This window comes from Mustela lutreola, chromosome 14 (genome assembly GCF_030435805.1).
Source record: "Mustela lutreola isolate mMusLut2 chromosome 14, mMusLut2.pri, whole genome shotgun sequence".
Lineage (NCBI taxonomy): Eukaryota > Metazoa > Chordata > Mammalia > Carnivora > Mustelidae > Mustela > Mustela lutreola.
The window spans coordinates 20,963,248-20,989,940 of record NC_081303.1 but is presented as its reverse complement, the minus strand read 5'-3'; the positions used below and the strand labels follow the sequence as shown (position 1 = coordinate 20,989,940).

Here is a 26,693-nt window from a genome sequence, read left to right as displayed (position 1 = left end):
CTATATATCATTTCAAATTTAAGTGGGGATCATTATTTTTTTAAGATTTTATTTATTTATTTGACAGACAGAGATCACAAGTAGGCAGAGAAGCAGGCAGAGAGAGAGAGGAAGGGAAGCAGGCCCCCTGCTGAGCAGAGTCCGATGTGGGACCCGATACCAGGACCCCAAGACCACAACCTGAGCGGAAGGCAGCGGCCTAACCCACTGAGCGACCCAGGCGCCCTATCATTTCAAAATTAAGTGGGGAATCATTAACATATCAAATGACAAAACTATGATCCAAAAAGATGTAAACAGATAGTGAAATATTAGTCTTAAAAATGTGAAATAAGGGGCACCTGGGTGGCTCAGCCTCTGCCTTTGGCTCAGGTCATGATTTCAGGACCCTGGGATGGAGCCCTGCATCAGGCTCTCTGCTCAGCGGGGAGCCTGCTTCCCCCCCTCCCCCGGAACTCTCTGCCTGCCTCTCTGCCTACTTGTGATCTTTGTCTGTCAAATAAATAAATAAAATCTTAACAAAAAGTGGAATAAGCCAGTCACAATTCCATGTATATGAGGTATTTAAAGTAGTCAAATTCATCAAGACAGAAAGTAGAATGGTGGTCGCCAAGAGATGATGAAATGAGTTGTTTAATGGGTACAGAGTTCCGGTTTTATAAGATGAAGAGATTTCTGGAAATTGGTTATACATTAATGTGAATGTATTTATAATATTGAACTGTACTCTTAGAAATGGGTGAGATGGTAAATTTTACATTATATCTTTTTTATCACAATTTAAAATACATATATATGATATGAACAGGCCAAAATTATGAAAAAGAAAAATACAACAGTGAAAATATAAAGACCACACTTAAATATTTCCTAAAATCTACAACTAAAGCAAAAGCAAAGTTGTTTCAGTTGATTATAAAGTAAGCTAAGAGGGTTACTTGTCTTAATGTATTTATTTTTATCCCAAACTTCTTTCCAAAAAAGTGTGAGGTTGACAGACCTAGGTCAATTTATTTCAGGAATCATTCTTAAAATAATGTTCATAATAGAGATTAATAGCTTATTATATCTTGCATTTATCAAATCATATGTATAATACTCCACACCATTCTAAAGGTAGCATTTCAAGACCTACACCATCAAACTTAAAAGTCATTTGAGGAATAAGAACAGTAATTAGGAATGTCAATATTTAGCTTCTACCCTTGCCTGGCAGGGAGCCTGCTTCTCCCTCTGCCTGCTGCTTCCCCTGCTTGTACACACTCTCTCTCTCTGACAAATAAATACATAAAATCTTAAAAAAAAAAAATATTAGCTTCTACTATTTAAAGAACTAGTAGAAAGAAGCAGAATCTGAAATAAGTAAAGAATCCAACATAAATATTTTGACACAGATCAAGATTGCTACACATAAGAAACTAATTTTAATTCAATATAATAGAACTTTAAAAAATTCATACATTCAGAAATATTTACTGAGCAGCTATCTGAAGCCAAGCATTGTTCTATGCACTGCAATTATAACAATCAGAAATACTGACAGTCTCTCTGCCCTCTAAGGGCTTATATTGTTCTATGTAGCAGGTAACACATAAATGTCAAGAGAGTAAGTTCTGTGGAGAAAAATGAAGAAGGGAGGGTAAGATGGTTGGGGTCCTGAGGTAGAAGATGGGAACTTAGCAGACATCTGAAGAAAGAGTGTGCCATGTGGATTATCTGGAGGAAGGTTCCTTAAAGAGAGAATAATAAGTATAAACGGCCTGAGACAAAACCATGCTTCGGAAATCAGAAGATCAGCAAGAAAACTGTAATAAAGTTGTGAACAAATGAAAGGAGCTTCTATCACATACGCCCACTGTTAGAAACGTTCAAGCAAAATCAAAGGACTATCTATAGAAGATTTTGCAAAGAGGACTCTTTGTCCTGCTTAAAATGGTATCTAAAATGAGCACCATTGAAGTCCCTCAACCTCTTAGAAATGCATAACTCTTTCAAAATAAATACACTCAACACTTAATACTTTACTCAACAGAGTTGTAGGTCAGTTTAATACAGTTACAATGTAGCACATCTTCAAAACCACTTCCAAACCTTAAAAATAGCAACGCCTGGAACTCAATCAAAGATTCTGATTTGTTTGGTTTGGGATGATACTGGAGGTCCTAAAATTTTAGAACTTTCTGTGATTCCGATGTTCAGCCAAGATGAGAAACACTAAACTGGGATGGGGCTTTACTGGCATCTCTTACTTTGGAAAACAATGACCCTCACTGAGGCCTGAATATATTAGGAAGTATCAGAAAGGAAACTACAATGAGGGTAAGAAAGTGGCCAGGTTATGCAGGGTGCTGAAAGCCATCATTAAGGTCATTTAACCTGAAAGCGAAGAGAAGAAAGATATAAGAGGCTTCAAAGCAAAGGAGAACCATGATCTGACTTTCAATTTAACAGAATCACTCCCGCTGATGTGCTGAGAACAGACTCTGTAAGGAAAAGCATGGAAAATAAAAAGACAAATTAGGAGGCTATTTCAATACTTCAAATCAAAGATGGTGGTGCCTAGACCAATGTGGATATATTATGGAAAAAGTTAAATATATATTTATTCACAGGTTGGGATATACAATGTGAGAAAAAAGAAAAATATTAAAGGTGACTCCAAAGTTTTTGGCTAAAGCAAGTGGAATGACAGTTGCCATCAACTGAAATGAACAAGAATAAAGAGGAGTAGGGGGTAAGAATAAAAAGTTCAGTATTGGACATGTTAAATTTGAGTTAAGGAATAAGCTAATTTATACAAAAGGAACCAGGAGAATATTGTCTCCTGAAAGCCAAGTGAAGAAAACCATTCAAAGAGAAATTAAGTGTCAAATGCTGCTGAGGAAGACAGGAAAATGAGGTCTGAGAATCAGTAATTAAATTTTGCAATTTGGAGGTCAATGGAAAATTTGATAAAGTGATATGGAGGTAGGGGAGGGGGAAAAAAAGCCTGAATACAGGGGGTTCAAAACAGAATGGGAGAACTGGAGATAGTGAGCACGACTTTTTCAAGCAGTTTTGCTATAGAAATAAAAGAAAAGAAATGGTAATTGGAGGGGGAAGTGGGTACAACAGAGAATAGTATTGTAAACCAAAAACCCTATTAACGCCTGGAGGTATACATTATGCCTGCATGGAAAGGAAATCATGCAGAACTTTTATTTATTGTTACGTTGTATCTTTTTCAAAGTGGAGGCTGCTAAGTAAATTCAATACTTTAATAAATTGTATTCAGAAAAATGGCCACCATCACTGGCCTTCTTTCCCATGTACCTGTTCATGGCCTGTATCTTCAGTCCTTCCTCAATGCTGTGACTGAGTGCTTGCTGATTATTGTGCTTGTTGATCCTGGCTAATACTCTCTCTTGATGAGCTTCATACTCATCACGACTTGGATAAATTTTGCTGATAAGCGCATCAAAGTTTGGGTCTGGCCTTAGTGATCTTTTAGAAACTAGCTTTTTCCGACAGGTAGGACATTCTTTATTGCTAAATAAAAAGAGGGAAAAGAAAATGTAAACAATGTCAGTATCTTTGAGCTAAGGACAAAAACATCCAACTTCTGGATAGTTATCTCTACTCTAATACCTTTACTCAGTCACAGAAATTTAAAATGATTAATCTGAATTTCTTTGAAAATCTGATTGGAGAGTAAGCAAGATTTTGGGAACTTCAGGCAGTATTTGCCAACAGGCAAAAATTCTATTACTTTCCAATGATAATTCAAACATAATCATTTTAGAAATAAAAATCTATTCCTTAAAAAAAAAAATCTATTCCTTGCTAATATAAATTTTCCTTGATATCCATGCCCTACAAGGAAAATTTAATCACTAACGCATATTAATTTGTTATCGATTCTTTTATTAAAATAGCATTCATAGATACTTTTTATATAATTTAGAAGTGGAAGAACCATTGTTTCATGCTTTGTAATTTCCTCAAATACTCATGCTATAAAGCTTTTTAAACTGTATAAAACCAACTATTTCAAAACAAAGATTCTCCAATAATTTCCAATAATTCTCCGATCTAAAACTTAGATTTAGAAAAATTTCCAATTCTTAAATGAATACTTAGAGAGTATTTCTCAAAACCCATATAAGCACCATGTTGGTATAATTAAATACCTAGTATAACTCATTTCAACATACCCACTTCTGAGGGCTGTGATAATGCAGTCTGCACAAAAACGATGTAAACACTCCTTTGTCGTCATGGTGTTTTTCAACATATCCAAACAAATTGGACACATTAATTCACTGTGTAGACTTCGAGGTGAAACCACAATTTCCAAGCCATCCGTTATTGCCTCCTATAGAAGAGTCACTTTAAAATTAAATGCTACCTATTTTTTTTTTTTTATTATGGACAAGTTCAAACATAACAAAAGAACTGAAAATGACAAAAATCAACTATGTGCCCATCACCCAGCCACCACCACTATCAACTCAGTTTTATCATAATCTTCCCCAACATACCAACCCCACCAATTATCTTATTTTAATGCTAAAAAATAACATTATAATGTGTTGAAAAGCCAAGTAACATAAAAAAAAAAAAACACTGAATTTAGAATCAGATGCCTTACGTTCTAGTTCCAGCCATATTAACATGACTCTAAATAATAATTTAACACTGTCTTCTTACCTTCAAAATGAGGAAGGTAAAGCAAAATAAACTTTAATTCTTCTATCTCCAAAATTCTACCATTTTGATAACAAACTATGTATTTCATGCCATCCATTTAAATATTTTAAGATTCCAATACAAGTATTTCTAATTTACACACAGTTTAACAGGGTTTCATTTTGAAAGCACTTCTTGAACCTTAAGTCTTGATCCACAGAAGCAGTTTTATACAAAGTGGTCAGGTTCTCAGGCTAACCTACAAACTAATTTAATCCACAGTACCAGTATTAGTATTTCTAACTGTTATGTGTAAAAATGTTTCAGTGCAGAAATGCAATTGGAGTTCCAGTGTAGAATTCCAGCACATCTCCCAGCGGCAGAGAGGACTCCTGCTTTCTTCACCATTACCCACCTTTCCCACAAGGTGGCACTGAGCACAAATTATCTAGCTCTAAAGTTACCAAATCCTGGCTCCTATGGATTGGGGAAAGATGTCTAATAGGTGGCTCCTGAAGAGGAAGGTGCAGGTAGAAATAAAAGGCTTCCCATATGTTACTTCCTATTTTCACTGGCTTGCCACACTTGCTTTTCCTCAGGGAAAGACACAGAAACTACTGTCCATTAAGATACTGTCCACGAAGGACTCAAGTAAAATATCTTTACATTTACAATAACTACCACTATTTTTGAATGTCTTATTATGTCTCAACCTCTCTATAGAAAACACTTTCAGTGTTTTTACCTAATTCAATACACACAAACTTTTGATTCAGGAATTAAAACCTCCATTTCACAAATGAGGAAATTATCAGAGTATGACAATGACTCAGCTAGTAACCAAGTCTGTCCTTTTCCTCTTTAAAACTTGCCTAGCAAAATCCCAGCCCAGGATAAACTCGACCATCCACGTTCTTGATCTATGTACCTGTGCAGGTGTCTAGCACTGTGGTAGAAAAAAGGGCGGGGGGGTCAACCAGACTGGTATCACTAAAAATTTCACAAGTCTCAAACTGGCGTTCAACACCCTCAGCAATAAGTTTCTCTTGTAACAAACTTGTTTTTTCTATGCTATTTCACACCTTTTCTTCTATCTGCAGAACTTCCTACATCTGAATATTCAAAAGTTTACCTTACCTCAAATTTCACTGCTGAGTTCTCTCATTTTCTGACCTTTTTATAAATCATTTTCTTTCTTGCTACAAAGAGAAAATATGCCTCTTCCTATCAAAAGTACCTTCCTTCCTCCCTTTTCAAGTATATCCTTTTTATTACTTTATTTGCTCTCAGGCTTCAGCAATCTCTGGACTCTCCACTAGATCAGCCTAGAGTAGTATCTGCATGGGGCTGCTGTCTAGTGAAATCTGACCGATACACCTGAAAGCCATGCGGACCACGGGGATGTCCTTGGTGCACCTCTTATCTCCCATCTTATAACAAAATTTTAAAACTTCCCAATTCCATGTTTCCCTCCAGTTTCTACTCCCATTTCTCTGCTTCTCTACAAAATGAAACTTCTCTGAAAAATTACCTACACATTTTCACTTTTTTCCCCCTTCAACACAGCACAATCTATTCAAGTGAATTTACTCCTGCCAAGGTCATGAAGTACACACTGCCACATACAACGTGCACTTCTGTAATCCTACGTTACTCATCCTCTCAGTAGTGTTGAACACAGTAACTACACCCTCTCTCTTTAAGACGTCTCCTCTTAGATTTTGATCCTCTCTCCATCTCCTATTTTTCTTTACTTTGCCTATTCCTTCTCAGTCTCCTCCAGCCTCTTTTCCATTTCTTCCTTTATTTCTAAACGTTGAAGCTCCTCGGATGAAATTCTGGGCCCCTCTGCTTATCTCTCTCTCTAGGTGATCTTATCCTATTTTCATTGCTTAAAATGTGCTGACACCCCCCAAAATTTTATATTTAGTACAGACCCCTAGGTTAACATTTCTGCCTGCCTAACAGGCATCTGAAAATGAGTTCAGTTTAAGCATGTTTATCTCCTTCAAACTTGCTCCTCCCCCAGTCTTTCCCATCTTTCCCTTCTTCATCTCTCTAGTGCCCCCTCCCATTGTTATTTATTATAGCACTGAGCACTTTCCCCCTTTACACTTCTCAAATGTGTACTTCTGTGGATTTATTCATTTAATGTCTCTAAATTCCATAAACTCGTGCCTCATCTATTTTATTCACTTCACCTAGTGCCTAATGTAAGACCTGGTATAGAGTATACACTAACATTATTTGTTGAATCAATGAATGAAGTGTAAACCAAACATACACAAGACTACCTATATATAAATAAGTTCATTATTATCATTTTGTCCTTTCAAGCTTTCATTTTCTAAAAATGTATCCCAGTTTCCGCATGTGTTATATTTCCCCCAAATTTATCTTAGTCATCATTACCTGAGGTGTTCGTTGTAATTCATATAAACTGAGTTCCCATGTTTTGCTTAATGGTTGAGTTCCGTTTGTCTGCACAGCCTGAGACATTGCTAAGAATAAAAAGGAAAGAAAAATAATTTCAGTATCCAGAAGGAAAGTAAATCTCAAAACTGATTTTTTGGAATTGTGAATCCTAAAAATAATCAAATGACACACCAGCTCCTCAAAAACTGAAAGTGCAAGAATCTTTTCATTTATAAATACGAGCTATCTAAGTGCAAGACACCATGACTGATCTCTGAATGCCTAATAGGTAGCACAAAGAAAGACCTAAAATTATTACTGAATGTCCAGAAATCAAGTCTTAATCCCAAAAAATAAGTATGCTTCTAAAATTCACGGTCCTGGAACTTAGAACTATACCAGGAAAACTTAAGACTCTCCAGTATGGTCAATTCTTGCCAGAGATAACAAAATCTACTTCATAGTACTTTAAACTCCTGATCATTCTGCCTCTACTTTCACAGCTCCACTCATGAAAAAAATCCCCTACTTGATATAATATGTCAGTTTATAATGTACAGAAAGCTCTTCCTAATGCTGAACCCAAAACTGCTACCTATTCAGCCCACAGCTGCCCTCTGGAGGCACACGGATTATGACTAATAATTTTTCTGTATGACAGTCTTTCAAATATTTGGGTACTGTTATGTATCCCACCTGATTTTTCTTTCCTTTTGGCCAAACATTCTAGTTCTGCCTATGGCCCACCATCTAATATGATTTCAAGGTCTCCTCACCACCCTGATATTAATTCTGCCTCTCCTCTCTAGTTATAAATAAACTGAACAATGTTAAGGCCAATTTCTATGCTTGTCTTTGAAAGGGATCTAGGATACATGAGAAGAAGGTGGTCTTAGAAAACTAACTCTTGGGGCACCTTGGGTGGCTCAGTCATTAAGCGTCTGCCATCAGCTCAGGTCAAGATCCTAGGGTCCTGGGATCCAGCCCCACATCAGGCTCCCTGCTCAGCGGGAAGCCTGCTTCTCCCTCTCCCCCTGCTTGTGTTCAACTCTCGCTGTGTCTCTCTCTGTCAAATAAATAAATAAAATCTTAAGAAAAAGAACTCAATAAGCAATTAATGCAACTTTGCTTTGAGAACTAAAAGCACTTCTAAAAGCTATTCTAGCCCTCTCTAAAATTCTATATACCTTGCCTCTTCTTTTAACAAAAGCCACATTCCATATGAAATTTCTCCCTTGCCCAAGCACAAAATTTGAAATAAATATAATGAAATGTTTCAAATGAGCAAGTTGTGGGTTTTGTTTTGTTTTGTTTTTAACAATTTCAAGACTGGGGTGCCTGGGTGGCTTAGTTGGCTAAGCCTCTGCCTTCAGCTCAGGTCATTATCAGAGTTCCGGGGATTGAGGACTGCATTGGGTTCCCTGCTCAGCAGAGAGCGTGCTTCTCCCTCTGCCCCTCCTCCTGCTCATGCTCTCTCAAATAAATTTTTAAAATCCTTAAAAAAAAGAAGTTTTACAATTTCAAGGCCATCCGCTGAGTGTACCTTGAGTATTCTCAGTCGTTTTGCTTATCAGAAGTAGTGGACTCCCAAACAAGCAAAAATTCCTTGAGCCTCTGTGCTTCCTGGTAGATACATGTGCCATTATTTCTGCCATAAATCCTACCACAACATAATGAATCTCTCAGAGAACTAAAATTACTCAGGTGGAATTTCTAATAATTTCAAATCCTAATCCCATGTCCCAACCTTTAACTGTTAACCTAAGGTCCACTATAAACAGAATAGTCCTTTCTTCTTTCTCCAGAAAGCTCCCCCAGCAAATTAACGGGAACCATCAAATAAAAGCCTTCTGCTGAAGGCTCACTTCTAGAGATATCAGCTCTCCTGAACATAAACAAATTATATCTGATTTATATATCTGTATTCCTGTGACAACAAGATTCAGGAAATAATTCACAAGTTAGTTGTAGATGCAGATTTCCCTGTATTTGGAAAAACTAGGATTTATGTGGCTTTGGTAAGTTTTCCAGTCTTTCTGTTTGTGTCTATATTACAATCATATGTTTCCTGGTATCTGGAGTCTTAACTGCTATTGCATGTATGTTACCTTACCAAACAATACAGCAGGTTATCCTGAGACCCAAAAAAAAGATACAATCTTGCTGACTGTCAAAACCACAATCTCTATTGAGAACATATCAGCAGTATAGATCTCAATAATATCTAGTGGCCTCTCCTGTGACCTGGCCAAGAAGGGTCAATGGAAACTAAGATTTAAAAATTCCTTTTTTTTTGTCTCAAGATATAATTAACACACACAGAAGAAGTCTATACCTAATACATGGCCTAAAGGCCATGCTCTATCTGTGTAAAAGGAAGCTCAGATTTCTACTTTTGGCAGTCACTAAACAGAAAAACTTTCAAGAATTAGTTCCTCTTTATGTCAATATACTGGGTCATTTAAATTTAATCTAAACTCTAGCCTTCCCCAAAATCACTTAAAACCTTTCTTCTACTTTCATTTGGTTAGAAGCCGCATTTCTGCTTGTCCAAGCCAAGAATGTGAAACACATATAGCTTCTGTTTTTCGTAAGAGAATGAATTCTCATTTTAATGAACAGTATTTGGGAGTTATCTATGTACAGATATTACTAATATATAGACAGAGAAAACAAGAATGGGTCGCCTAGGAATAATTATAACCTGAAAGGACAGAGAGAAGACATGAAGCCAGAGAAGATGAGAAATGAGGTCAGAAAAAGTAATCTTAGAAATTCTTTGCAGCAACAGGAATGTGGTTCCTGGATGACTACTTCCTGATGATCTTTGCAGAACAACAGAAAAGATCTAGGTCTACCTGGCCCAATACCCAACTTACAACACCTCAATTATACTTGAATAAGAGATATCCAACAAACTGCCCTAACTAGGCTCTCACTTTTGTGGAGAGAATGTACAAATGAAAAGTAAGCATTAGTCTGGACAAGATAACTTGGGAGAGATAGAAAATAAATCTGATAAAAAAAACTTAGTTATAGGCAGATTTTGAAAGCTTGCAGCTTCAATAACCAAAGTTGAAGAAATATCAATACGATATTCCCAATATTCTTTTAGTGACTGAAAATACCTGGCACTTTCATGCTGACTTATGTGTCTTCACATGTATGGCAGATCATGCAATCCTTCTGCAAGGGGCTCAAAGTTATCTCAGAAGCTTTTTCAAGATAGCACTCCCAAGAAGTAACTACCCAGAATGAGGAGAATATGCAAAAAGAGATGAGAAATTCTTACACGTTATACATAGCAAGATTTAATAAGTTTATCTTTTTTCAAAGATTTGAGAGAGATTCAGAGAGCACACATGTGTTGGGGACAGGGAGCAGAGGGAGGGAGAGGGACAAGCAGACCCCACACTGAGCACAAAGCTGGCCGCGGGCAATCCCAGGACTTGGAGCTCACAACCTGAAATGAAACCAAGAGTCAGACATCCAACCAACTGGGCCACCCAGGCACCCCAAGTTTATCTTTTTTAAAACAAGAAAAAGGTTAGACTTCTGGTTTCCAGTTCCACATGTTAGTCACCACTTTGTCCTAACAAGTAAAAAACTGTAGAGTCTAGAAAATCAAAAACTCTTTTTGAGTCCATAAGCAAGGAGACAACCCAAGAAAACCACTGCCTCTAAGACAGGAAAGACAAAATACAGGGAATCTCAGCTTACCAGAGCAATTCAGGAGTGGAAACTCCCAACAGGAATTAGTGTCAGGTAGGGAAGTCTGAAGTGCAATAAAAAAAAAATTGCTGGACACCTACGTGGCTCAGTGGGCTGAGCATCTAACTCTTGATTTTGGTTCAGGTCATGATATCAGAGTCGTGAAAGAAGTCCCACGTTGGGCTCCATGCACTGTGTGTGAAGTCAACTTGGGATCCTCTCTCTCTCCCTCTACCCCTCCTGTTTTTTCTCTAAGTAAATAAATAAGATCTTTAAAAAATTGCTGGAGGCTCAGGGCCAAGAAGTCTGATAGTTTAAAAACTCCAGGAGGACTCAGTCATAGGAGAACCCCCAAAATACTATGAAATTTACCTCCAGAAGCTTGACCAGAGCCCCACAGGAAATAATTGGAAAAATCCCCCTTACGCTTGCCTGAGCAGTATGTTCTTCTTAACAAGGCCTACCCTTGGGAAAAACTAGTTAATCAGAATCAAACATGCTGGGATATTATCAGAACCTAAATGACCTAGGAAAGGGCAATACCCAACTCCACCCTATTCTAGCCATCCTATCCCACCTAAGTGGGGAGGAAAATAACTGAGAACCACTACTGAAGCCCACAGTCCATACTATTAGTCTCACTAAAAGACTGAGACCTAATTATAACACTATAGAGCCCTACCTCTCCCCTTACATCTCACTACCACATAACTAAAGGCCTATTTACAGCAGTTCCTTGTACCCAGTACATCATGTCTGGCCATCTAGAAAAAAATGACAAGGCATACTAACAGCAAAAACACAATCTGAAGACATAAAGCAAGCATCAGAAGTAGACATGGCAAAACAGTCCTGGAATTATCACACCAGGAATGTAAAGGGCTCTAATAAGTAAAGTAGACATAAGAACACGTGGGCAATGTAAGCAGGGAGATAGAAATCCTGAGAAAAAAATAATAAGTAATGCTAAAGATCAAAACACTGTAACAGACATGAAGAATGCCTTTGATGGGCTTATTAGTAGCCTGGATACTGCTCAGGCAAGAGCTCTTGAGCTAGAGGATGACAAGATCAATAGAATCCTCAAAAACTGAAAAGGAAAAAGAACAAAGACTGAAAAAAAAAAAAAAAAGCCAGAACAGAATATCCAAGAACTGTGAGTTAACCTCAAAAGATGTAACTACATATAATGGGAATATGAGGAGGAGAAAGGAACAGAAGAAATCATTAAAACAGTAATGACTGTTTCCAAAATTAATGTCAGATATCACATCATAGATCCAGGAAGCTCAGAGAACTCCCAGCAGAATAAATGCCAAAAAACACTACACCATGGCACATAATTTTCATACTACAGAAATTCAAAGATGAAGGGAAAAAAGCCTGAAAGAAGCCAGAGGAAATGGTTACACTTGCAAATAAATAAATAAATAAATAAATAAAATTTTTAAAAATAAAAAAAAACAAAGTACAATTTATATCGCATTATAGTTGCTTACATATCTACCCTTCTAGCTGGACTGAAATACATCTTAATATCTTCTCCCATGCTAGAGAGCCTGCTTTTCAACAGAAGTTAAATAAATGACTGAGGGAAGATACTCAGAAAGGAAAAAATGAACCTTACATGATACGTAACAGTAGAGAATGACTGCTTACTAAAGCTGATCTTAACATGATTTAACCAGGTGTCTTCAAATTGGGGTATGCATGTATATTCCTGACCTAGACAAAAGCTTTCCAGTATGTTATCCAGGGCTAGGAGAGTTTTCCAATAATTTAATTTACAGGTTATCAATTTTCCTGAAGTCTTTCTATCCAAACAACCTAAGAATAGGCCTATGTATCTGGGTGGGTCCCTCTCCTTCCCTAATCCTTTCATAAGTTTAGAAATCGTTCATTCACTCACTCAAATACTGATTTATCTACTGTGCACCATGCACTGTACAAGGTGCTAGAAATACCAACAATAAACAGAACAAACATGCATACAACAAACTAGTAATTCTTGAGTGCCATATAAAAGATACAAAAAGGGGCTCTGGGTTACATAATCAATAGGAGAAAGGGAACTATTTAAGGCAGGGAAATCAAGGGACGCCTGAGTGCCTCAGTTAACCCTCGGCCTTTGGCTCAGGTCATGATCCCAGAGTCCTGGAATCAAGCCCCACATCTCCCCACATCAGACTCCCTGCTCACTGGGGAGCCTGCTACTCCTCTCCTCCCCACTCGTGTGCTCTCTCTCGCTATCTCTCTCTTTCAAATAAATAAATAAAAATCTTATTAAAAAAAAAAAAAAAAAAAGCTTTTGCACAGCAAAAGAAAACAGTCAACAAAACCAAAAGACAATCAACAGGATGGGAGAAGATATTTGCAAATGTCTTACCAGATAAAGGGCTAGTATCCAAAATCTATTAAGAACTTACCAAACTCAATACCCAAAGCACAAACAATCCAATCAAGAAATTGGCAGAGAGGGGTGCCTGGGTGGCTCAGTGGGTTAAAGCCTCTGCCTTCAGCTCAGGTCATGATTCCAGGATCGTGCAATCCAGCCCCACATCAGGCTCTCTGCTCAGCAGGGAGCCTGCTTCCCTTCCTCTCGCTCTTCCTGCCTCTCTACTTGTGATCTCTGTCAAATAAATTCAAAAAATCTTAAAAAAAAAAAAAAGAGGGACGCTTGGGTGGCTCAGCGGGTTAAGCAGCTGCTTTCGGCTCAGGTCATGATCCCAGCGCCAGGCTCGCTCTCAGTCTCTCTCTCTCTGACAAATAAATAGATAAAACCTTAAAAAAAAAAAAAAAAAAAAAGAAGAAAAAGAAATGGGCAGAGGACATGAACAGACATTTCTCCAAAGATACAGAGATGGCCAAAAGACACATGAAAAAATGCTCAACATCACTTGGCATCAGGGAAATAAATACAAATCAAAACCACAATGCACTACCACCTCTACACCAGGGAGAATGGCTAAAATTAGCAAGTCAGGAAATAGATGCGGGCAAGGATAGAGAAAATGGAACCCTCCTACACTACTGGTGGGAATGCAAGCTGGTGTAGCCACTCTGGAAAACAGTATGGCGCTTCCTCAAAAAGTTAAAAATAGAGCTACCCTATGACCCAACAAATGCACTACTAGGTATCTACCCCAAAGATACAAATGTAGTGAAGTGTATAAACATTGCACCCCAATGTTTACAGCAGCAATGTCCACGATAGCCAAAATATGGAAAGAGCCTAGATATGAATAGATAAAGATGGGGGGGTGCGCGCGCGCGTGCAATGGACTACTACTCAGCCACCAAAAAATGAAGTCTTGCCATTTGCAATGACATGGATGGAACCAGAGGGTATTATGCTAAGCAAAATAAGGCAATCAGAGAAAGACAATTATCACATGATCTCACTATATGTGGAATTTAAGAAACAAAACAGAGGATCACAGGAGAAGAGAGGAAAAAAATAAAACAAAATGAAATCAGAAGAGGAAGGCAAATCATAAGAGACTCTTAATCGTAAGAAACAAACTGAGGGCTGAGAGGGCATGGTTGGGAGGGATGGGGCAACTGGCTGATGGACATTAAGGAGGGCATGTGATGTAATGAGCACTGGGTGTTACATAAGACTGACCTCTACCTCTGAAACTAATAATACATGTTAATTTCAATTTTTTTTTAAAAATGAGAAAAAATATGATTTACTCCCCAAAAAAGTATTAATAGTAGACAGACACATTAGCCCAGAACTTCAAAACATATATACACATACTTATACATATATATGTATATACACATATATATACATATTTTTTAACATACACAGGTTAAACTCTGAAATAATCTCATTTATCTTTTTTAAAAATTCAATAAAATTAATGGTTATGAATCAAAAAACTGTATCTGACAAATAGATGCCAATGAAAGAAAATATACCAAAAGAACTGTCTCTGCTTTTTAGCCAAATCAAAAATAACACTGTACTGTATTGGCTGAATCTTCACCTCTCAAAGGAGCCTGAATCTGTCAAAAGTTCTGACCTTGTAATGCTTCTCTCAGGAAATCTATCCAACAAAAATTCTCATACAGGTGTACAATAAACATATATACAAGAATGGTGATCACAGCATTGTTTGTGACAGCAAAAAAATCGTGGAAGTCTGTATGTGTCTGTCAATAGGAATATGGCTAAATGGGATACAGACGAAGCTATATAGCTATACATGCTGACACAGAATTCAACATACATATACAATATACATTAACTTTTTAAAAAGCATGTTGCAAGGCACCTGGGTGGCTGAGCCTTCGGCTCAGGTCATCATCTCAGGGTCCTGGGATCAGGCCCTGCATGGGGCTCTCTGCTCAGCGGGGAGCCTGCTTCCCTTCCTCCCTCTCTGCCTGCCTCTGCCTACTTGTGATCTCTCTCTCTGTAAAATAAAAAAATAAAATCTTAAAAAAAAAAAAAAAAAAAGCACGTTGCAGGGCGAAATGCATGTAACATGACCCTATTTTAGCAATACCAGAAAAAAAAAAAAAATCCAAACACCTAAATGTACATTTGTGATTTTGAGTTCTGTTCACTCTGTTTCATCCATATTTGCCATCCTTCTATCTATCTTGCCAAGCTCATTCTCATTTTAGAATTTTTTTACTGGTGCATCATTTCCATCTGGACTGAATGCTTTGGTCCTACCCCTCCCCCTAAGATTTTGCCATCGCTACCTCCTTCATGTGTTCTAACAAAATTCTATCTTTGCCATTTGCTCATGTCTCCTCTCTTTTTCATCACAGCACTTTTATAGTCTCTAAGCCCCTTGAATGCAGAATATTTATCTTATTCACCACAATATCCCCAAAACCCTGCACTGTGCTTGGCATACAGGAATTAATAAATATTTGCTGTAGAACTCAGCAGTGATCACTCAATAAAGGAGCTAAAATTAGACAACCTTAACATTTCATATTTTCATAACCAAACACACATACTTCAAAATAACATGGTAAAAAAGACAAAGAGAAAATCTATCAGTCGGTCTATTTTCTATATAGAGAGAAAGTATCTTTATATATCTACATAGTTAGAGCTACCAGAGCATACAAATCTGTCCTACAAAAGAGAAGTCTTGAAAAATTAAAGATAACTGAATAGATAAGAGATTTACCTCTTTAGAAGTATATGTTTATACTTCAGGAGGTATAAGACTATGGAGACATTCACGAATTGTAAATTCTAACACCTGTCTGATCTCCCTACCCCTCCCCACATTCATTTACATTCCAAAGTGTAAGAAACAGGATCTTCCCTTCAGTAACCACTGAGAATTTGTTCATATTGAAAGCAAAGGTCTCCCTCCCTCTTTCAGGAGGGAGCAAACATCTATACAACCTCCCAGACTCATGTTCTTCAGATTCCTTACCTACCAAATGAACATCCGGGTTTCACTGCATCACTGAGAGGGGAGAACTGGGGCAACGGGGTTATTACTTTAATAATTAATCCATCCCTGCCTGAGAAATTTTGTGTTTACTTTCAGGAAAACAAGAATACAGCTTTTAAAAATTTATCATTCTATTATAAATTTGGCTCCTAAAACTTAACACTGTAATTCAAGCTTTAAGAAAAATAATTTTTTTAGGGGCACCTGGATGGTTCAGTCATTAAGCATCTGCCTTTGGCTCAGGTCATGATCCCAGGGTCCTGGGATCCCCACATCAGGCCTCTGATTGGCGGGAAGACTGCTTCTCCCTCTCCCACTACCTCTGCTTGTGTTCCCTCTCCCACTGTGTCTCTGTCAAATAAATAAGCAAAATCTTAAAAAAAAAAAAAAAAGACAATTTAAAAAAAATAAATTTTCAGGACAAGAATACATGAAGTCCCCAGCTTGGAAACTAAAATTTCCATCCTAAGCTTTTCCATTAAAAACATACTATAGAGGTGCCTAGGTTGACTCAGGTGGTTAAGCAGCCAATACTCAAATTTGGCCCAGGTCATGATCATTGGCCTCTGAGATCAGCAGGGACTCTGCTTCTCTCCCTCTACTTCTGCCCCCTCCCTGCTTGCATGATCCGCTCACTCTCCCCTCCTCTCCAAAATAATTAAAATAAAATCTTAAAAAAAAAAATACTATACTTAGGGGCGCCTGGGTGGCATAGTTAAGTGTCGGACTCTTGGTTTCAGCTCAGGTCACTGGGTGTGGAACCTGCTTGGGATCCTCCCTCTTCCCCCCCCCCGCCACCCCCCACCCCCCACCCCCGTCCCATCCTCTCTGTCCCACCAGCAAGCATATCCTCTTCTCCCTATAATAAATAAATCTTTAAACAACAACAAATAAAGACATGCACACTATCCTGTAAACTTTTTTTTTAAGATTTTTTTTTAATTTATTCATTTGAGAGACAGAGACGGAGAGAGCACAAGCATGGGGAGAGGCAGAAGCAGACTTCCTGCTGAGCTGGGAGCTGGATGTGGCACTGGATCCCAGAACCTGGAGATCATGTCCGAAGCCCAAGGCAGACACTTAACTGACTAAGCCACCAAGGCACCCTAAAAACATACTATACTTAAGTAATAAATTTAATGAAGTGTATGAACTACTGAAAAATTTGCACACTAGGTTCAATCACATGATGGATTAGTCTTCTGAAGACTAGTCTAAGAACCTAACCACTAATCACAACACTGTTCCTACATACGTATTCTTTTAACAGTGCCTGGCAAATAGAGGCTTCCTAAAGTGCCTTTTTTTTTTTTTAAGATTTTATTTATTTATTTATTTGACAGATAGAGATCACAAGTAGGCAGAGAGAGAGAGAGAGAGAGAGAGAGAGAAGGAAGCAGGCTCCCCGCTGAGCAGAGAGCCAGACATTGGGCTAAATCCCAGGACCCGGGGAACATAACCTGAGCTGAAGGCAGAGGCTTTAACCCACTGAGCCACCCAGATGCCCTGCCATTTTTTTTTAAATCCCACCCCTAATCTACAATCCTTTAACTGGTCAAGGGGAATTTTAAAAATCATGGTCAAGTCTATTAGAGATTACATGTGGTAAAGAACAGGTTTCTGAAAAACTGAAAATAATAATAATAAAACATTCAATTCTTCGAGACCCCCCCCAAGACCCTCAACTCCCTTGAATAAGCCATACATTTGCTCCTGAGACTATTCTCTAGCTCCCCTAGAAGGAAAAATGGACAGACTAAATCATAAATTCCTCAACAATAAGGACAGAGAACTCTGTATTTTAGGTATGTCTTTATTTTATAGTACAACAAACAAAACACCCAGAAAGTACAGTAAATGATTTCTGAAACTGAATCAGCTTGCATATGCATCATAATACTGGCTGCTACTGGTTATGGACCTATATTCAAATTTTTCAAGGTCTTTTTTTTTTTAATCTGCAAAGTGACAGAAATGTTCAGGGTCATTGGCAAAGTTGAATGAGGTGTTCATATAAAGTGCCTGGCATATTTCATGAATAATGGCCATAAAATGGAGAGGGCATCATTTCCTTGATTTATTTCAATAAATAAGAATTCTTATTTCTCAGCCCCCGGCCACCCAAAATATAAAAGACCAGGAAGAAAAACTACTTAGCCACTCCCTAATGTACTAAAAATATTACATTAATCACTTTTTTAAAAAATTAAATTACTTTAGAAAAAAACATGAAAATGTTTGGTTATGTGCTTCATGTGATTAAAAAAAAAAAATCAAACAGCAGGCCAATTAATCCAAGACTACTCTTTAAGGCCTTTTCAGTAACAAAAAATTGCCAGAGATTTGTCAGTTGCCTACTGCTAGTAAACTGTATGGGCTGAATATTAAGTGTAGCTCCTGGAAGTTTAAAAGAAAAAGAGAAATACTAAATAGAAACATTGCTGGCCCAGACTTTATTAGAAACTTGTAGAATCTTTTAAAAAATGACATAAAGTAACATAAAGAAGCTCATCCTGAACCACAGTTTTGCAGAACATTCAAAGACATTCAAATGTCTCTTGGATTATCCCTCCCTCTTCGAACACAATCTTTGAGGAACTAAGATAATATAGGACAGGTACATCTGAGTCTGAACATTAAGTGTATAAGACGAGGGGTGCCTGGGTGGCTCTGTCAGTTAAGTGTCTGCCTTTCAGCTCAGGTCATGATCTTGGGGTCCTGGGATGATTCCTGCATCAGGCTCCCTGCTCAGTGTGAAGTCTGCTTGTCTCCCTCTCTCTGCCCCCGCCCCATGCTCTCGCACTCTCTCTCTAATAATAATCTTTTTAAAAAAGAAAAAAAAAATCTTGCATGGCCTTTATTTATCGTCTGGTCAGTCTTAACTGAGACCCTAGTACGTGCTGGGTCACAGTGAACTTGTAACATAATTCTCAGTAAAAGCTTCACGTGTAAATTTTCTGTAATATATTTAAAGAAAAATTCGTATTAAATAGAATCTGTGCAGCCAAAAAGGCAGGCCATGTGCTGTAAAATTTTAGGAGTCTAAACTGTATTCTTACCAAAATATAGCTATAACAAAGCAACCACAAGGGAGCTTCCAGACCGGATAATACACTTTACCCAAAAAAGGAGGCTTTAAATATAAATTATTTTGAGCTAAAACTTCAAAGTTCTGTGTCAAAGAATGTTCACCAGTGGCTTTAATCATAAAAACTGCCTAGTGTACAGAATATTTTAAATAGAATTAAAGACTAATATGAGTAAGTTATAAATGACAGCTCCCCCACCAAAGGAGAAAGAGTTTACGTAAATGGAGTTCTTTAGAAAGGTCCATTTGCACTTTGAAAAATGACTGCTGTATCAATTTCCTACAACTCTAACAAATTACCATACTCTCTTACTTCTGGAGGCCCAAAGTCCTAAATCAGTACCACTGGGCCAAAATTAAGGTACTGGCAGGGCTCTGCTTCTTCGAGAGGTTTTATTGGAAATTCTGTTGTTTCTTCCAGCTGGCATTCCTTCCCTTGTGGCCACATTGCCTCCTCTTCTGTATAAGTAATCTCCCTCTGCCTCACTCAAAAGATACAGAATGACATTTAGAGCCCACCCAGATAATCTGGGATAATCTCTTCATAACAAGACTTTTAATTTAATAACATTTGCAAAGACTTCCTCACACACACAATCCAGCCCCAAACAAAGTAACATTACAGATTTCAAGGATTAGAATGTGGACATTTCAGAAGAGCCCATTTTTCAGCCTACCAAACTTGCCAAAGCAAGCTTAAATGTATAACCAATTCCTTGCAGCCAACACTTATGTCTTTGTCCTGCACATGATTTGTTTCCTTTGTTTTTCAAATTGTAAAATATATATCAAAAAATACAATAACTTTAGATTATCCCATCTTCCCATGAAGCATTTTTCCTCATTTGAGATTTGCTTCCCTAAGCACTATGAAACAAACAAAACTAAGAAACTCTTTATTTTTAAACAAGAAATATATCTTCTTCTTTCATGGTTATTGTCCTTTCTTGAACATAAAGTAAATACACATCATTTCAAATTAGATCTGTCAAGCTTTAGCATTTTTCTTTTCCTCTTTATACAACATGTGAATGAGCAAACTATTTGTTACTTAATTAAAACACTGCTTGCTTACAGGATACAGGTGTTCAATTTTAGAAACTGTATTCAAGGCTAGGCAAACCAGGGAGCAATAATAAATTCTGACTAAGCAATCCAACTGCCATCATAACATTGCCTGCAGTAAGTATCACCTCATAAAAACCACTTGCAGCAGTTTAATCTAAAACTACAGCTGTAAAACAGACATTAATTTTTGTAAGCTTCTAGAGTAAAGACACAAAGGCAGTATTCTTTATTGAAAAAGATACCACTGTACTAAACATCTGGAATACTCATCAAAATTACTTTGGTAACCTAACAGCATCTTCATTTAAAAAGGTAACATAGGGGCGCCTGTGTCGCTCAGTGGGTTAAGCCTCTGCCTTCTAAGTCATGATCCTGGGACCAAGCCTGGCATCGGGCTCTGCTCAGCAGGGAGCCTGCTTCCCCCCTCTCTCTCTGTCTGCCTCTCTGGCTACTTGTAATCTCTCTCTGTCAAATAAATAAATAAAATCTTTTTAAAAAAAATAAATAAATAAGTGAAAAATAAAAAGGCAATATAATCAATTCCTAATTGGATTATATTTTTTACATATCGCAGAGCAGAGCAGGAAACTTTCAAAGATGACTTACCAAATCTTCATTATCCAATCTTAAGTTTTTTCAAGCACTGGTAACAAGGTTTTCTAGTCCTATATAACAGAGCTATTGTTACAGGGAAAATAATTGTTTAAAGAATTTTTAAAGCACCAATTAAAATTCAGATCTAGATAATTAGTGTGATCTGTGCCCTCCTACCATACTTATCACCCATCACTATCTCATCTCCTCTAACACTACTTCATTTTCCTGAACCTCCACCGCCCCCCAACAAATTTCTTAATGACCCAATTCAGTCTCTCCTACCAAGGTATAATATTAGTCAACACCAGTTGAAGCAGCAGCAGCTATCTTGTTTTCCTTCTGCTCCCTCTGCCTATCCATATTAGAAGCTAGCTAACAGACCCATAAAGAAAAACAGCTGAGTTCAGCAACTTAGGAAACATTTACTGAGAACTACCATGTGATAGGAAAAGAGACCCTCCAAGTGCTCATTGACTAGTGGGTCCTGAACATGCTTTCAATACCATTTGGTAAATGCTACAAGAGTACCAAAAACCAAAACAAAACAGACAACAATAGTCAAATGGAAAACCAGAAAGGTTTCCCAGAGAAAGAGATTCTTCCTTGAAAGAGACTTGGGGCACCTGGGTGGCTCAGTGGGTTAAGCCGCTGCCTTCGGCTCAGGTCATGATCTCAAGGTCCTGGGATCGAGTCCCGTGTTGGGCTGCCTGCTCAGCAGGGAGCCTGCTTCCTCCTCTCTCTCTGCCTGCCTCTCTGCCTACTTGTGATCTCTCTCTGTCAAATAAATAAATAAAATCTTTAAAAAAAAAAAAAAAAAGAAAGAAAGAAGAGACTTTTTAAGGTCAAGTGGAAGTTAACCAAATAAGGAAAGAGAAGCAGTCCAGAAGGCTCATCATAATAAGCAAAGGCACAATCAGTATGGTGTGCTGGGAAACTCTAACTAGATCACTATTAAATGAGTGAAAAGAGAGAGGTAGGGAGTGAAGCTGAAGAATTAAATTGTGGATGAGATCAGGGAAGTCTAAAAGCCATGCAAAAGTCTCAGGAAAAATCTACAATTCAATGACAAGGTGAGATTTGCTTCGGAGACAGACCAACTCTTGTAACAGTGGAGGATGGACTTGCAGGAGGCAAGAATACCAATTAAACGGCTTGTGCAATATTTCAAATAAGAAATGAATACGGGGCGCCTGAGTGGCTCAGTGGGTTAAAGCCTCTGCCTTCGGCTCGGGTCATGATCTCAGGGTCCTGGGATCAAACCCCACATCGGACATCGGGCTTTCTGCTCAGCGGGGAGCCTGCTTCCCCTCTCTCTCTGCCTGCCTCTCTGCCTACTTGTGCTCTCTGTCTGTCTAATAAATGAATAAAAATTAAAAAAAAAAAGAAATGAATACAATGAGTCTGTTAATATTAAGGGTGAATTAGGGGCAGCAGAGCTGCAAAATACGTAGGCAAAACACTTGGGGTATAGGAAAAGAGAAAGAAAAGAGAAGAAATCCATAAACTCCCAAAGTTGTGGCTGTTAAGATTTTGATACTAAAAAAAAAGTGAGAAATCAAAAAGGAAATGGTATTTTTGCCACTTCTATTCAACATATTATACTGAAAGTCTACCCACATCAATTAGGCATCCACACTAGAAAAGAAAAAGTATCTGTTTACATATGATATGATTTTATTGATAGTGAGCCCTACAGACTCCACAAAAAAAGTTAAAAACTAAACTGATTAAATGAATTGAGCAAAATTGCAGGGGGGGTCAACATACAAAAAACAATTGCATTTCTATATACTAACAATAAACAGTCTAAAAAGGACATCAAGAAAAAAATTCCATTTGCAAAAGTATCAAAAAGAATACTAGGGATAAACTTAACTAAAGCAAAGATTTGTACACCGAAAATTATAAAACACTGTTGAAAGACATTAAGTAAATATAAAGATATCCCATCTATTTTCATGGATCAGAAGACTTAATATTGTTAAGATGACAATAATACCCAAAGCAATCTACAGATTCAACACAATTCCTATCAAAATCCTGATGGCTTTTGCAGAAATCGAAAAACCCATCCTAATATTCGTATAGAAAATCAAGGAGGGGCGCCTGGGTGGCTCAGTGGGTTAAGCATCTGCCTTCGGCTCAGGTCCTGATTGATCTCCACATCCTGGGATTCAGCCCCGAGTCAGGCTCCCTGCCAGCAAGGAGTCTGCTTATCTCTCTTTCTCCCTCTCTCAAATAAATAAATAAAATCCTTAAAAAAAAAAAAAAAAAAAAAAAGAATCTCAAGGAACCCCAAACAACCAAAATAACCCTAAAAGCGAACAAGTTCAATGACTCAATACTTCCTGATTTCAAAACATACTACAAAGCTACAGGAATCAAACTAACTGGCTATTGATACAAAGACAGACATATAGACCGATCAAAGGAGTAGAATACAAAGCCCAGAAGTAAATCCTCACATACATGGGAAGTTATTTTGACACAAATGCCAAGACCATTCAACAGGGAAAGGTCAGTTTTTTCAACATAAAGTACTGGGAAAACTGGATATGCCCACAGGCAAAAGAACAAGGCTCGACCATAACCTTCTATCATTTATAAAAATTAAAACAAATCGGGGCGCCTAGGTGGCTCAGTGGGTTAAAGCCTCTGCCTTCATTCAGCCCAGGTCATGATTCCAGGGTTCTGGGATAGAGCCCCACAGCCCACTTCCCTTCCTCTCTTTCTGCCTGCCTCTCTGCCTGCTTGTGATCTCTGTCTGTCAAATAAATAAATAAAATCTTTTAAAAAATTAAAATCTTTTTAAAAATCTTTAAATAAAAAATAAAACAGATCAAAGATCTAAAGGTTAAGAACTAAGACTATAAAACTCTTAGAAGAAAACATGAAGACACTGAATTTAACAATGGTTTTTTTTTTTTTTGATAGGACACCAACAGCACAGGTGATAAAAGAAAAAAGTGATGAACAGGACTTTATTAAAATTAAAACTTTTTAGGGGTACCTGACTGGCTCAGTCAGTAGAGCAGGCAATTCATGATCTGAGGTTGTGAGTTCAAGCCCCAAGTTGGTGATAGAGCTTACTTTAAAAAAAAAAAATCAAAACCTTTAGTGTATCAAAGGACACTATCAAGATGGAAAAGGCAATTCACAAAATGGGAGAAAAATTCACAAATCATATATTTGATAAATGATTAATATCCGGAATATATGAAGAATTACTACAACAACAAAAGCAACTCAATTAAAACAATGGGGAAAAGACCTGAATAGACACATTTCTCCAGAGAAGATAAACAGATGGCCAACAAGTACATGAAGAAATGTTCAATACCACTAATCATTAGAAAGATGCAAATCAAAACAACAAAATATCACACTTTATACCCATTAGGATGGCTACATAACTAGTATTAAAAAAAAAAAAAACAGAAAACTGCAAGTATTTATGAAGATGTGGCAAAAGTCAAACCCTAGTGTGCTGCTTTTGGAACTATAAAATGATATAGCCAGTTTTGAAAAAAGTATGGCAAGTCCCTCAAAAAATGAAACACAGAATTACCATACGATCCAGCAATTCCAATTCTAGGTATATATACCTGAGAGACAAAAATCAAAGTATGAAATCTTGCCAGGGCTGAAATAAAGCACCTACTTCACAGACTCCTGTGAAGAACATATGATAGCTATTACTGTTGTAATAAAAATGAGACAACACAGCCTACCCTATTCAACCCACATTTCTAGCAACAAAGACAAAAACTGCATATTGCTCCTGAGGAGTAATAAACATTAATCATAACTGACTATGTAGAAACTAATTTACACTGTGGGATAAAATATGATATCAATTTAAGATAAACTAAAATATTGCATTTATAAACTTTTAGTGGCCTTCTCACGTCTCCAACTGCGGTACACTGAATGGGCCCCCCCAAAGTGTCCACATCTTAATGCCCAGCATTTGTGACTATGTCACCTTACGTGACAGAAAGGACTGTGCCAGTGTGATTAAATTAAGAATTTTTGAGATGAGGAGATTATCCTAGATTATGTGAGTTTGGGCCAAAATAATCAGAAGAGTCCTTATAAGAGAGAAGGCGACTGTGATGAAGGAGACAAGGATAATAGTCAAAGAGTGAACATCTAAGATGCTATGCTTCTGGTACGCAGAGCAAGGACCCATGAGCAGCCTCGTCAGCAGCCTCTAGAAGCCAGAAAAGGAAAAGGTATGAATTCTCCCCTAGAGCTTCCAGAAAAAATGCAGACCTGCCAACATCTTGATTTTAACCCCTTATGACCCATTTTGGACTTCTGACTGTTAGAACTGTAAGCAACAGGAACCTAATATACCAGCTGAACCCAGATTATCATGAGAAAGTCAATGGCAGAGTGAAAGAAATTGAAAAAAATACATACAACAGTTTACATGCCCAGTGGAGTACTGGCTTCTGCCAAAAGAAAATTCAACACATCCACAGGAAAAATGGTCTTCCTCGAGAGTAAGTAGTTTTCATATCTGGCTGTGTACAGGTGTCACCTGGAGAACGTTTAAACAATTCAGATCATAAGGTCCCATTTCAGATCAATTCGGTCATTACATCTGGGGCTCCTGATATCGTCAGAGAATCAGTCAGGTGGTTTTTATGTACAGCCAGGGTTGAAAACTTGCTATTCTAGCTAAAGATTAGTTTTGTTTTGTTTTTTTAAAGATTTTTATTTATTTATTTGACAGAGATCACAAGTAGGCAGAGAAGCAGGCAGAGAGAGAGAGGAGGAAGCAGGATCCCCGCTTGAGCAGAAAGCCCGATGTGGGGTTCGATCCCAAGACTCTGAGATCATGACCTGAGCCGAAGGCAGAGGCTTTAACCCACTGAGCCACCCAGGCACCTCTAAAGATTAGTTTTTAGCAACCTAAGGAAACCTATGGCATTTCCAAATACTACTAGAAGTTCCTGAAACTGTCCCCAATAAAGATGTGGTTCACTGTTCATTGGTTTCATGTATGTTTTGCTAACTTTTTTTTTTTTAAGATTTTATTTATTTATTTGACAGACAGAGATCACAAGTAGGCAGAGAAGCAGGCAGAGAGAGAGGAAGAAGCAGGCTCCCTGCTAAGCAGAGAGCCTGCTGCGGGGCTCGATCCAAGGACCCTGGGATCATGACCTGAGCCGAAGGCAGAGGCTTGAACCCACTGAGCCACCCAGGCACCCCCTGCTAACTTATCTTTGGCAATAAGTTACCCTAAGTAAGAAGTTGCACAAATTCCTAAAGGAAAAACTACTGGATCAAAAGCAAGCAAAATTTTTTTATTCTGACAAATACTTCTAAATTCCTATGCCAATTTACCCTTCTACCAATTAAGGATTAGCAACATTTTTTTTTTAAACCTGCCCAATCTAATAAGTAGGAAACAACATTTCACTGATGTTTTAATCTGCAAGGCTTCAATCATGAGTGATCAAGTGTATTTTATTGTCACTGCTTTACTGACCTTTTTTTTTTTTGCCTGTCAATTACTACATGTCCATTTCTATTAGTTTTTTAAAAGCTGATCTGAAGATGCATGAACAAAATCCACCAACTGTACATTTTGGAAAATAAAACTTTATTAAATCAACAAAAAAGCTGATTTGCGGGGTGCCTGGGTAGCTCAATCAGTTAAGCGTCTGCCTTCGGCTCAGGTCAGGCATGATCCTGGGGTCCTG

General features: G+C 37.7%; 1 protein-coding gene across 1 annotated transcript in view; it reads right to left on the bottom strand.

Moving 5' to 3' along the window:
* The window catches only part of RNF2 (ring finger protein 2), a 45,272-nt gene that overhangs the window by 4,535 nt on the left and 14,044 nt on the right, over nt 1-26,693 (bottom strand). Inside the window, exons 2-4 of the mRNA XM_059145893.1 lie at nt 7,081-7,169; nt 4,194-4,354; nt 3,313-3,528 (exon numbers count right to left, since the gene is read on the bottom strand). Of these exons, the coding sequence (XP_059001876.1) occupies nt 3,313-3,528; nt 4,194-4,354; nt 7,081-7,167 (464 nt within the window). The 5' untranslated portion in view covers nt 7,168-7,169. The remainder of the gene's footprint in view (nt 1-3,312; nt 3,529-4,193; nt 4,355-7,080; nt 7,170-26,693) is intronic.